The 14638-nt window shown below is 50.0% G+C and overlaps 1 protein-coding gene across 1 annotated transcript; it reads right to left on the reverse strand.

Moving 5' to 3' along the window:
• Positions 1-559: 559 nt before the first annotated feature.
• tnfaip2a (tumor necrosis factor, alpha-induced protein 2a) lies at positions 560-11650 on the reverse strand. Its single transcript, XM_062412031.1, has 12 exons — positions 11644-11650; positions 9662-10086; positions 9227-9438; positions 8741-8855; positions 8502-8624; positions 6479-6573; positions 6285-6377; positions 6079-6205; positions 5885-6010; positions 4305-4454; positions 4093-4217; positions 560-978 (listed from the first exon to the last, which is right to left on the reverse strand). Exons 1-12 carry the CDS (start codon positions 11648-11650, stop codon positions 795-797), a joined length of 1782 nt encoding a protein of 593 aa, XP_062268015.1. The 3' UTR covers positions 560-794.
• Positions 11651-14638: the final 2988 nt, after the last annotated feature.

Here is a 14638-nt window from a genome sequence, read left to right on the forward strand (position 1 = left end):
GACCCACGGGTCTGTCCCAAGCTTCTTCTGTGGCAACTGCAATGATTCTTACAATATGGTGAAAACAGCCACTTTAAGACCTGCGGTTACCAACTAATGAGGCTGAGGGACAGAGTGGCCGAGAGTAGGTATTCCATCCGTTCAGGGAATCTGAATGATCATATACTACAGAGAAGCTCAGCATGGAAATGATAAAGCTTTAAGAGTGTTAGTCACTGAAGTAATCACCTCTGATGCCAGGGACAAAATCAGACGCCCTAAACCAAGAGAGACAAGCTGGATCCATGTCCTTAAAGACGCCAGTCACCCTGGTCTCAGGGAGGACTTCTCATCTTTCTTACAACAGATCACATCAGTTGATCATTCTGTGGGGTTTTCAACGCATCTTTATTCACTCATGTTCTGTCGGAGAACTTCTCCCTCAGCAGTGATGAATCTGCACAAATCATATCTGTAACTTAGCTCAACTAGTGTCATGAAAAATGTCACGAACCACAACTTGGTGAAAACATTTCCTGTGACGCTTTTTATTTGAATTAGAATAAACTGGATTGATCACAGAGATCAGAGAACCCAGGACAGAGCCCTGAGGGACCCCACATGGGAGACTCTTCAAATGAGCAGCACGTCTGCTCAGCTGTCTGTCCTTCAACATGGGACATGTAACCACAAAACAAAACGTCTACATTTATTAACTTGATGAAGCAGCAACAGTGGAACACAAAGGGACAAATAAAAGAAACAAGAGAAACAGTTTGTTTATTACGATAACGTGCTACAGGCTCGGTTCTGCTCTATAGTCGGATCTGATTGATCTTATTACTGATCCATTTGACTTTGACCTTGGAGAAGAATGGAGGGCTGTGACTGGTGGAGACATCGAGGAGGCGGTTCTCCTCCAGGTTCCGCCTGATGGAGCGAACGTCAGCAGCTGATAGGCCGGTTTTCAGAGACAGCAGCGCTGACACGTGAGCGTCACTGAGGAGAAACGACAAGTGATCATAACAACATGAAAAGTGTTGATGATCACGTCATGTGACTCACAAGTCATGTGACTCACACATCATGTGACTCACACGTGATTTACAGGTATGATGACATGAAGCAGCTGAGTCACGTTTCAGTTCAGGGAACAGAAGTGAAGAAGGTCTCAGGTGACCTGACTCAGTGTCCCCGCAGACACCTGAGTCCTCTTAGTGTCTGCGAGGACACCTGAGTCCACCTGGACACACCTGCCTTCTCCCACGGCAGATCCAGGTCACATTGTTCATGACAACACACAACGACCACACAACATTAAACCATGAATATGAACATATGAACATGTACATCAGCATGTATGTTCTTACAGGAGAACCTGAACGTCTCTGATTGGCTGAGCAGGTGTGTACCTGAGGTCGGGGAACGTTCTAGCCAGACTGAGCAGCTCCAGCTGAACGTCTCCTGGATCCTGCAGACGGAGAACCTCCGCCACGCGACAGAGAACGTCTCCGAGCCAGGAGGGGGCGCTGCAGCCCTGCTCACACAGACAACCTGTCGTCAGGAAACACGCACAGTACTCGAGTAAAAGTACTTAGTTACATTGCACCACGGAGCAACTCACCCCATCTCTGAAGAAGTCGTTGATCTTCTGAGCGTCGTCTTTCATCCGCTGGGCTCCGCCCACCTGGTGCTCTCTTTTCTTCATCTTGGTCTTCATCATCCTCTTCATGTACTGAAGAACCACTTCCTGGTGGACGACGGTCAGCAGAGACTACAGGGACAGACAGGTGAGACAGACAGGTGAGACACAGACAGGTGAGATACAGAGAGGTGAGACAGACATGTGAGACACAGACAGGTGAGACACAGACAGGTGAGACAGACAGGCAAGACACAGACAAGTGAGACACAGAGGTGAGACACAGAGAGGTGAGACAGACAGGTGAGACACAGACAGGTGAGACGCAGAGAGGTGAGACAGACAGGTGAGACACAGACAGGTGAGACGCAGAGAGGTGAGACAGACAGGTGAGACACAGACAGGTGAGACAGACAGGCAAGACACAGACAAGTGAGACACAGAGGTGAGACAGACAGGTGAGACACAGACAGGTGAGACAGACAGGTGAGACACAGAGGTGAGACAGACAGGTGAGACACAGACAGGTGAGACACAGACAGGTGAGACGCAGAGAGGTGAGACAGACAGGTGAGACACAGACAGGTGAGACAGACAGGTGAGACACAGACAGGTGAGACACAGACAGGTGAGACAGACAGGTGAGACACAGAGAGGTGAGACAGACAGGTGAGACACAGAGAGGTGAGACACAGGCAGGTGAGACGCAGAGAGGTGAGACACAGAGAGGTGAGACAGACAGGTGAGACACAGACAGGTGAGACACAGACAGGTGAGACACAGACAGGTGAGACACAGACAGGTGAGACACAGAGGTGAGACAGACAGGTGAGACACAGACAGGTGAGACAGACAGGTGAGACACAGACAGGTGAGACACAGACAGGTGAGACAGACAGGTGAGACACAGACAGGTGAGACACAGACAGGTGAGACAGACAGGTGAGACACAGACAGGTGAGACACAGACAGGTGAGACACAGACAGGTGAGACAGACAGGTGAGACACAGAGAGGTGAGACAGACAGGTGAGACACAGAGAGGTGAGACAGACAGGTGAGACACAGAGAGGTGAGACAGACAGGTGAGACACAGAGAGGTGAGACACAGGCAGGTGAGACGCAGAGAGGTGAGACACAGGCAGGTGAGACACAGAGAGGTGAGACAGACAGGTGAGACACAGAGAGGTGAGACACAGGCAGGTGAGACGCAGAGAGGTGAGACACAGACAGGTGAGACAGACAGGTGAGACACAGAGGTGAGACAGGCAGGTGAGACACAGACAGGTGAGACAGACAGGTGAGACGCAGAGAGGTGAGACACAGACAGGTGAGACACAGACAGGTGAGACAGACAGGTGAGACAGACAGGTGAGACGCAGAGAGGTGAGACACAGACAGGTGAGACACAGACAGGTGAGACAGACAGGTGAGACACAGACAGGTGAGACAGACAGATGAGACGCAGAGAGGTGAGACACAGACAGGTGAGACAGACAGATGAGACGCAGAGAGGTGAGACACAGACAGGTGAGACACAGACAGGTGAGACAGACAGGTGAGACACAGACAGGTGAGACAGACAGATGAGACGCAGAGAGGTGAGACACAGACAGGTGAGCACACTGTCTCACCTCTCTGCACGTTGCGTTCAGGTCAGTCAGGGACATCAGCTTCCGGCTCAGAGAGTTCAGCAAAGAGTCGACAACAGGAAGTTCTCCGTCCAACCACACAGACGTCCACAGGTGACTGTAACACACCTGGACACACACATACACACTGAGTGCCTGGTTCTTGCAGTATAGTTAGTACAGGAAGTATTTTGTACCTTCAGCAGGATGTGAATGGGACAGGTAAAATACCTGTACCCACAATCCCTCAGGGCAGACAGAGGTTCCAGACAGCGACGCTGCTGCTGCGCAGTCAGACTTCCTGTCGGATCTGTGATGTATTTCCTGAGGAAAGTCAGAGTCAGCCAATCAGCTGCAGAGAAACAGGTCAGGAGTGGTGCAGGGATCGAACCGGTGATCTCACCTGAACTGCTGCTCACAGACCAGGTGAGCTTTGACCACTGGGTCCACGTTACCTTGGTTCCTCCTCACAAACTCCTTCATGCTCGTCTCGTAGCTGGAACACAGCTGGTTTCATGAATTGACACATCAGCTGCCCCCCCCGCACGACCACACAACATTAAACCAGTGACACACACAGAGAGAGTGAGATGAGTTGAATCTGTGAGAACATGCTAAGACCTGATGAGTCACATCTACACGGAACTAACATGTAAACGTCTCCCGTCATAAAGGTGAAAGTTCAAGTTTGTCAAATATTAAAACGAGACACGACAGGACGAAGCTTTTTAATTTATTTACCAACATGAAACCATGAATATGAACATATGAACATGTACATCAGCATGTATGTTCTTACAGGAGAACCTGAACGTCTCTGATTGGCTGAGCAGGTGTGTACCTGAGGTCGGGGAACGTTCTAGCCAGACTGAGCAGCTCCAGCTGAACGTCTCCTGGATCCTGCAGACGGAGAACCTCCGCCACGCGACAGAGAACGTCTCCGAGCCAGGAGGGGGCGCTGCAGCCCTGCTCACACAGACAACCTGTCGTCAGGAAACACGCACAGTACTCGAGTAAAAGTACTTAGTTACATTGCACCACGGAGCAACTCACCCCATCTCTGAAGAAGTCGTTGATCTTCTGAGCGTCGTCTTTCATCCGCTGGGCTCCGCCCACCTGGTGCTCTCTTTTCTTCATCTTGGTCTTCATCATCCTCTTCATGTACTGAAGAACCACTTCCTGGTGGACGACGGTCAGCAGAGACTACAGGGACAGACAGGTGAGACAGACAGGTGAGACACAGACAGGTGAGATACAGAGAGGTGAGACAGACATGTGAGACACAGACAGGTGAGACACAGACAGGTGAGACAGACAGGCAAGACACAGACAAGTGAGACACAGAGGTGAGACACAGAGAGGTGAGACAGACAGGTGAGACACAGACAGGTGAGACGCAGAGAGGTGAGACAGACAGGTGAGACACAGACAGGTGAGACGCAGAGAGGTGAGACAGACAGGTGAGACACAGACAGGTGAGACAGACAGGCAAGACACAGACAAGTGAGACACAGAGGTGAGACAGACAGGTGAGACACAGACAGGTGAGACAGACAGGTGAGACACAGAGGTGAGACAGACAGGTGAGACACAGACAGGTGAGACACAGACAGGTGAGACGCAGAGAGGTGAGACAGACAGGTGAGACACAGACAGGTGAGACAGACAGGTGAGACACAGACAGGTGAGACACAGACAGGTGAGACACAGACAGGTGAGACAGACAGGTGAGACACAGAGAGGTGAGACAGACAGGTGAGACACAGAGAGGTGAGACACAGGCAGGTGAGACGCAGAGAGGTGAGACACAGAGAGGTGAGACAGACAGGTGAGACACAGACAGGTGAGACACAGACAGGTGAGACACAGACAGGTGAGACACAGAGGTGAGACAGACAGGTGAGACACAGACAGGTGAGACAGACAGGTGAGACACAGACAGGTGAGACACAGACAGGTGAGACAGACAGGTGAGACACAGACAGGTGAGACACAGACAGGTGAGACAGACAGGTGAGACACAGACAGGTGAGACACAGACAGGTGAGACACAGACAGGTGAGACAGACAGGTGAGACACAGAGAGGTGAGACAGACAGGTGAGACACAGAGAGGTGAGACAGACAGGTGAGACACAGAGAGGTGAGACAGACAGGTGAGACACAGAGAGGTGAGACACAGGCAGGTGAGACGCAGAGAGGTGAGACACAGGCAGGTGAGACACAGAGAGGTGAGACAGACAGGTGAGACACAGAGAGGTGAGACACAGGCAGGTGAGACGCAGAGAGGTGAGACACAGACAGGTGAGACAGACAGGTGAGACACAGAGGTGAGACAGGCAGGTGAGACACAGACAGGTGAGACAGACAGGTGAGACGCAGAGAGGTGAGACACAGACAGGTGAGACACAGACAGGTGAGACAGACAGGTGAGACACAGACAGGTGAGACAGACAGATGAGACGCAGAGAGGTGAGACACAGACAGGTGAGACAGACAGATGAGACGCAGAGAGGTGAGACACAGACAGGTGAGACACAGACAGGTGAGACAGACAGGTGAGACACAGACAGGTGAGACAGACAGATGAGACGCAGAGAGGTGAGACACAGACAGGTGAGCACACTGTCTCACCTCTCTGCACGTTGCGTTAAGGTCAGTCAGGGACATCAGCTTCCGGCTCAGAGAGTTCAGCAAAGAGTCGACAACAGGAAGTTCTCCGTCCAACCACACAGACGTCCACAGGTGACTGTAACACACCTGGACACACACATACACACTGAGTGCCTGGTTCTTGCAGTATAGTTAGTACAGGAAGTATTTTGTACCTTCAGCAGGATGTGAATGGGACAGGTAAAATACCTGTACCCACAATCCCTCAGGGCAGACAGAGGTTCCAGACAGCGACGCTGCTGCTGCGCAGTCAGACTTCCTGTCGGATCTGTGATGTATTTCCTGAGGAAAGTCAGAGTCAGCCAATCAGCTGCAGAGAAACAGGTCAGGAGTGGTGCAGGGATCGAACCGGTGATCTCACCTGAACTGCTGCTCACAGACCAGGTGAGCTTTGACCACTGGGTCCACGTTACCTTGGTTCCTCCTCACAAACTCCTTCATGCTCGTCTCGTAGCTGGAACACAGCTGGTTTCATGAATTGACACATCAGCTGCCCCCCCGCACTGTGTGTGTGTGTTTGTGTGTGTGGGGGGGGGGTCATGATGTGTGGTCTACCTGTGGAGGAAACTCTCCAGGTGAGCGCTGATCCTCTGAATCTTGCTCTGGTCTCTGATCACATGATGGAACTCAGTCACTGAGCTGCTGATCACCTGGAGACACAAAGACCTGAAGAGACGGACTGCAGTCCAGGTCCAATCCAGGGACACCTGCAGGACACCTGGATTCCAGGTGTGATTCCAGATGTTTCATACAAGTCTCTCACCTGTCCCTCACCCATCTCTCACCTGTCTCTCATCTGTCTCTCACCTTTCCCTCACCTGTCTCTCATCTGTCTCTCATCTTTCTCTCATCTGTCCCTCACCTGTCCCTCACCTGTCTCTCATCTGTCTCTCACCTGTCCCTCACCTGTCTCTCATCTGTCTCTCATCTGTCTCTCATCTGTCTCTCACCTGTCTCTCATCTGTCCCTCACCTGTCTCTCATCTGTCTCTCAACTGTCTCTCACCTGTCTCTCATCTGTCCCTCACCTGTCTCTCATCTGTCCCTCATCTGTCTCTCACCTGTCCCTCATCTGTCTCTCACCTGTCCCTCATCTGTCTCTCATCTGTCCCTCACCTGTCTCTCATCTGTCTCTCACCTGTCTCTCATCTGTCTCTCAACTGTCTCTCACCTTTCCCTCATCTGTCTCTCACCTGTCCCTCACCTGTCTCTCATCTGTCTCTCAACTGTCTCTCACCTGTCTCTCATCTGTCCCTCACCTGTCTCTCATCTGTCCCTCATCTGTCTCTCACCTGTCCCTCATCTGTCTCTCATCTGTCCCTCATCTGTCTCTCATCTGTCCCTCACCTGTCTCTCATCTGTCTCTCACCTGTCCCTCATCTGTCTCTCACCTGTCCCTCACCTGTCTCTCATCTGTCTCTCAACTGTCTCTCACCAGTCTCTCATCTGTCCCTCACCTGTCTCTCATCTGTCCCTCATCTGTCTCTCACCTGTCCCTCATCTGTCTCTCACCTGTCCCTCATCTGTCTCTCACCTGTCCCTCATCTGTCTCTCACCTGTCCCTCATCTGTCTCTCATCTGTCCCTCACCTGTCTCTCATCTGTCTCTCACCTGTCCCTCATCTGTCTCTCACCTGTCCCTCACCTGTCCCTCATCTGTCTCTCACCTGTCCCTCATCTGTCTCTCATATGTCCCTCACCTGTCTCTCATCTGTCCCTCATCTGTCTCTCAGCTGTCTCTCACCTGTCCCTCACCTGTCTCTCATCTGTCCCTCACCTGTCTCTCACCTGTCTCTCATCTGTCCCTCACCTGTCTCTCAGCTGTCTCTCATCTGTCCCTCACCTGTCTCTCAGCTGTCTCTCATCTGTCCCTCACCTGTCTCTCAGATATCCCTCACCTGTCTCTCAGCTGTCTCTCACCTGTCTCTCAGCTGTCCCTCACCTGTCTCTCAGCTGTCTCTCATCTGTCCCTCATCTGTCCCTCACCTGTCTCTCATCTGTCTCTCAACTGTCTCTCACCTGTCTCTCATCTGTCCCTCACCTGTCTCTCATCTGTCCCTCATCTGTCTCTCACCTGTCCCTCATCTGTCTCTCACCTGTCCCTCATCTGTCTCTCATCTGTCCCTCACCTGTCTCTCATCTGTCCCTCACCTGTCTCTCATCTGTCCCTCACCTGTCTCTCAGCTGTCTCTCACCTGTCCCTCACCTGTCTCTCATCTGTCTCTCACCTGTCCCTCATCTGTCTCTCATCTGTCCCTCACCTGTCTCTCATCTGTCCCTCACCTGTCTCTCAGCTGTCTCTCACCTGTCCCTCACCTGTCTCTCATCTGTCCCTCACCTGTCTCTCAGCTGTCTCTCATCTGTCCCTCACCTGTCTCTCAGCTGTCTCTCATCTGTCCCTCAGCTGTCTCTCATCTGTCCCTCACCTGTCTCTCATCTGTCCCTCACCTGTCTCTCATCTGTCTCTCAGCTGTCTCTCAGCTGTCTCTCACCTGTCCCTCACCTGTCTCTCATCTGTCCCTCACCTGTCTCTCAGCTGTCTCTCAGCTGTCCCTCACCTGTCTCTCAGCTGTCTCTCACCTGTATGACATCAGCAGCCAGTGGACTGTAGTAGTAGGTGTCGATGAGCTCCGGTGTGTCTCCGCTCCACCAGCTGTCCACTTCTATCTTCAAGGCTGTCCTCAGCCACAGCTTCACTTGGTCCTGAAGAAACGTTCAAACACACTCACTCTCTGTTTTCATGCTGTTGATGGACACCACATGTATTTGACACTTGATGGTTCACGTGTCTTCATGATGAAGATCTGGCTGGTCTTCACCTCCCTGTGGCTCAGGTACTGGTCCTCCAGCAGCTCCAGGTGCTCGTTCCTCAGCAGAGAACCCAGACAGGCCGTCTTGATCTTTCCATCCAGGTCCTCGTGTTTCAGAACCGTTCTGAGGTGGAAACACACAAAGTGAGAGAACGGCTTCACACCTCCACCTGCTCGGATTCTCTCAAACTGTGCTGATCAATAACTTAATGAGTCAAATCACTTTCATGGAACATTTTATTTGGCAAAACCTAATGACCTCATAATCACCTGACTAAAAAATAACAGTAAAAGACTGAGAAGATGAAACAGGAGGTTCAGTCCTCCTGTCTGCAGCGACAAGAAGGTGCACGACTCGACACCACGTCCTCAAAGATCTTCACTGTGCACAAAGGTCACGTTTTTTATCATATTGATCATTTATTTTTGAATATAAACCTTGCTAAGTGTTATTATTGGTCAGGGTTGAGGATCTATGGTTTCCTACTGACTCACTGTGGGTAGCAGTCATTGACCCAGAGCAGCAGGTAGCTGCAGTCCTCGGGTCCCAGAGCAGACGCAGCGAGTTCAGTGAGTCGAGCAGAGAAGCTCTGATGGTAGAATCCAGCATAGATGTTCAAGATGTCCATGTGTGGAGGGTAACAACCCTTCACTGTCCTCGCCACCGTCAGCAGGTCGTCCTTCACACGCTTCCCCAGACGACAGACCTGAAGACAGCAGTCAGAGGCTGAAACGTGGAAAACACTTGAAACAAAACTCTTTAGTTTTGTCACTAATTTTGTAAACATATTTTTGTAACTGTTGTTTTCAGAGACAACTCGATGTTTAAAGATTAAATAGGGTGAAAATAAAATATAATCGATGTTTGACTCTTGAAATGTCCCTGATGTGTCCCGTGGTGTCTCAGACTTCTTTTCATTGACGGCCCACCTGTCTTTTCATGGGTGAGGACAGGCTGTGGGTTCCACTCAACTCGTCCTCTGCAGCCTTCCTCAGTCTGGACGCCACCATGTTCTGCAGCAGAGTGTTGTGAGTTCTGAGACAATTAAGAGGACGCCACACTGGGAGTCTGTCGTGAGGACGACATGTCCAGCGCTGGTCCTGCGCCTCCTGCTGCTGGATGGAAGCCACGGCACTCCTCAGGACATCCAGCTGTCCTGAGGACGAGGACCAGGTGAAGGTATTGTGGATGGCCATCCATATTTTCAGCTTCAGAGCTTCAAATTCTCTCAGTAACTGGTCCTCGTCCTCAGAGGAAGAGTCGTGACTGAAGAGCAGCTCCTCCTGGATGATCAGCCTCCTGCTGATCTCCTCCAGCTCCTGATCCTCCTGCACCTCACAGCACAACTCATCCTCTGCACAAGACAAACCAGAGGCCTGTTGTACGAGTTCAACATGTCCAGGATATCTTTCAGTTATTCACATTTGATATGAGCATTTGTGAGCATATGGAACTTGAAATAAAAGAGAATAAATGAAAGGATAAGAGCAAAAATATTCAACAACAAGAGAATAAGAACATGAAATCAAAAAACAACCCAAAGCTGGTCTGAAATTCTAAAACATATAAAATACTGAGACTAAAAAGCAGCTGCTGTGAACGGACACAACTGAACTAAATGTGGATCCGTGCAGTTCACAGGACATGTCCAGTCCGAGAACCTCCAAGCACACATTCAAAACTATGCAGCACGATGAAGACAAAAGAAACTCAAACTCCCAAGAAGATGGAGGTAATGGAAACCAACCGCCCAACCTCGCTGTGAGCAGAGGAGAGAGAGAGAGAACAGAGGAGGAGCTGGGACCTGAGGGAAAGAGCTACAGCAAAACCCCCGACAGATATGACGCTGCTGGTTTCTTCCCAATATTAATAAAAGGGTCACAGGGAAGGTGTATTGAACACTTGACCTGCCTGACCTCCATGAGGGGGCTAGTCAGGGGATAACTTTTGCTCTGTAGGCCAAAGTCATGGGGGGGCCAGAGATGGAGTTTATTCTGCGCATGGGTGCAAATCCTTGAAAGATGAACCCACAGCCTGTGGGCGTCGTCCCTGAGGAGGGAGGAGCCGCTTGTGATTGACCCTGATGCTCTGAAAGAGGATCTCTGACACTGAGAATCCAGCAGCATGTATCCGTCCCCTGAGGATCCTCGGGACAAAGACAGGGGACAGCTCCAGACTGATTCACCCTCAGTGACTGAAGGGGCAGCAGTGAGACTGTACAGGCAGCTCTGGTCCCAGTAAAACTCCATGCACCACCACTATGGACTGAACTCTGTTTAATGTGAAACATTCACTTTGCTAGATTCATCTAACTGTGTAATATCCACAGTTCATGTGCAATTCACTCACTGTAAATAGCCTCACACATAATTCCTGTCTTTACACTATAATAATAGTTTTATATGTTTCTATCTATATCCATTTGTTATATTCCTTACACTTTAGTACCTCATGTGATTTGTACTGGCTGATGTATTTTGACCCTTGCTGCTGTAATCCTCCAAATTTCTCCACTGAGTTCCTAATAAAGTCTTATCTTATCTTAAGTATTTTAACAAATTGAAAATGTAACGAGCAGACAGAGTTCTACCTTAATATCTTCAATAATGCACTGAGAGGGTTCCTTGCTCAGTTTACAGCTCCGGTTTATATCTAACATTGGTATTGTAAACTGAAATATCCTGGACTGAATCGAGATTTCAACAAATGTAATCAAACAGCTCTATTTAAGATTCAGGAAAAGATTTAACAGTGAAACCAGTGATAAATGTGGATCTGGAGCTTCTTAAATATATCTTCAAGCTACAGATCATCTGTAGAGAAGGAGAAACGTTCCACTGAACCCAGAACGAAGATCAATAAGGAAACCACATGAGAACCAGTTTAAAAAATAAAAGCTTCTGTCGCTCACCTCTCATCTCTGAGTCGTTTGGTTCTGTGACCAAGAAGCTGGAAGGGGCGGAGTCACGTGACCTGCTTCAACCTAACAAATCTCCACCCCTCCCCCCATCACCACCACCAAACACCTCTGCTGCCCCCTGCTGGACCTGATAAAACCCCTCATCATCAGGAACAGAACCCGTATCATTCAATATCTCCAGTAGATTCAACACCAGGACCAGGACCAGGACCAGGACCAGGACCACGACCAGGAACAGGAACAGGAACAGGAACAGGAACAGGAACAAGACCAGGACCAGGACCAGGAACAGGACCAGGAACAGGAACAGGAACAGGAACAGGAACAAGACCAGGACCAGGACCAGGACCAGGACCAGGACCAGGACCAGGACCAGGACCAGGACCAGGACCAGGAACAGGAACAGGAACAGGAACAGGATGAGGACCAGGACCAGGACAGGGACCAAGACCAGGACCAGGACCAGGACCAGGACCAGGACCAGGACCAGGACCAGGACCAAGACCAGGACAGGGACCAAGACCAGGACCAAGACCAGGACCAAGACCAGGACCAGGACCAGCTCAGACTATCATGTGACCATTTACATCGGGGGGGTAATGTGACTTATTCCATTTTCTTTATAAACCCAATGAATAAACACAATTGATCAGAAACACTTTGATTGATCACATCAGTTTATTACAAATGAGAAATCCTGCTGATGAAGAATGTGTGTGAACTGTCTAGAGAAGCTTTTATTCTGAAACAACTTTCGCAACTCAATCCACCAATCACCTGCAGCAGCAGCAGTTTCATCATCACAGCAACAGCCAATCAGGTGCATGAATACATTCTCAGCTCCGCCCATTTCCGCAATGAAAAAGTGCACATTTGGTGAAGGAGCCTTAACAGGAAACATGCACTTTACAAAATAAAAGTCTAAAACATTCTGTCTCTGCACAACCACATGCCAGTGTGTCCAGTTAGCCTAGCTTAGCACAAAGACTGAAAGCAGGGGGAAATGTTACCCTCACTCCACCTCCCCACAACACAGAGACCAGTTGTGCCTGTCAGACCAAACTGAGGGTGAAGCTCAGCTAAATGTAAAGCTGAATAAAAGACAACTTCAACTGAACAACCTCAACACTCCCTCAACACAACCTCAACACAAACTCAACACTCCCTCAACACAACCTCAACACAAACTCAACGCTCCCTCAACACAACCTCAACACAACATCAACTGAACCTCAACATCCCTCAACACTCCCTCAACACAACCTCAACACAACCTCAACACTCCCTCAACACTCCCTCAACACAACCTCAACACTCCCTCAACACAACCTCAACTGAACCTCAACACAACCTCAACTGAACCTCAACACAACCTCAACATAACCTCAACACTCCCTCAACACCATCTCAACACAACCTCAACACTACCTCAACACTCCCTCAACACTCCCTCAACACTACCTTAACACTCCCTCAACACAACCTGACACAACCTCAACCCTCCCTCAACACAACCTCAACCCTCCCTCAACACAACCTCAACACTCCCTCATCACAACCTCAACACAACCTCAACACTCCCTCAACACTCCCTCAACACTACCACAACACTACCCCAACACTCCCTCAGCACAACCTCAACACAACCTCAACACAACCTCAACACAGCCTCAACACAACCTCAACACTCCCTCAACACAACCTCAACACAACCTCAATACTCCCTCAGCACAACCTCAACACAACCTCAACACAGCCTCAACACTCCCTCAACACTACCACAACACTACCCCAACACTCCCTCAGCACAACCTCAACACAACCTCAATACAGCCTCAACACAACCTCAACACTCCCTCAACACAACCTCAACACTCCCTCAACACAACCTCAACTGAACCTCAACACAACCTCAACTGAACCTCAACACAACCTCAACATAACCTCAACACTCCCTCAACACCATCTCAACACAACCTCAACACTCCCTCAGCACAACCTCAACACAACCTCAACACAGCCTCAACACTCCCTCAACACTACCACAACACTACCCCAACACTCCCTCAGCACAACCTCAACACAACCTCAATACAGCCTCAACACAACCTCAACACTCCCTCAACACAACCTCAACACTCCCTCAACACAACCTCAACTGAACCTCAACACAACCTCAACTGAACCTCAACACAACCTCAACATAACCTCAACACTCCCTCAACACCATCTCAACACAACCTCAACACTACCTCAACACTCCCTCAACACTCCCTCAACACTACCTCAACACTCCCTCAACACAACCTGACACAACCTCAACCCTCCCTCAACACAACCTCAACCCTCCCTCAACACAACCTCAACACTCCCTCATCACAACCTCAACACAACCTCAACACTCCCTCAACACTCCCTCAACACTACCACAACACTACCCCAACACTCCCTCAGCACAACCTCAACACAACCTCAACACAACCTCAACACAACCTCAACACAGCCTCAACACAACCTCAACACTCCCTCAACACAACCTCAACACAACCTCAACACTCCCTCAGCACAACCTCAACACAACCTCAACACAACCTCAACACAGCCTCAACACTCCCTCAACACTACCACAACACTACCCCAACACTCCCTCAGCACAACCTCAACACAACCTCAATACAGCCTCAACACAACCTCAACACTCCCTCAACACAACCTCAACACAACCTCAACACTCCCTCAGCACAACCTCAACACTCCCTCAACACTACCACAACACTACTCCAACACTCCCTCAGCACCACCTCAACACAACCTCAACACAACCTCAACACAGCCTCAACACAACCTCAACACTCCCTCAACACAACCTCAACACTCCCTCAGCACAACCTCAACACCACCAAAACACTCCCTCCACACAAGCTAAACACCCCTCCACACAACCTAAACACTCCCTCAACACAACCTTAACACTCTCTCAACACAA

Source organism: Platichthys flesus, chromosome 18, assembly GCF_949316205.1.
Source record: "Platichthys flesus chromosome 18, fPlaFle2.1, whole genome shotgun sequence".
Taxonomy (NCBI): domain Eukaryota; kingdom Metazoa; phylum Chordata; class Actinopteri; order Pleuronectiformes; family Pleuronectidae; genus Platichthys; species Platichthys flesus.

Bases quoted from the DNA above. Each gene is read 5' to 3' on its own strand.
- tnfaip2a (XM_062412031.1), bottom strand. The intron at 9,439-9,661 runs GTGGGCCGTCAA...TGCTGTCTTCAG, and splicing joins CCTCACCCATGAAAAGACAG to GTCTGTCGTCTGGGGAAGCG. The intron at 8,856-9,226 runs GTGAGTCAGTAG...TTTCCACCTCAG, and splicing joins GTCAATGACTGCTACCCACA to AACGGTTCTGAAACACGAGG.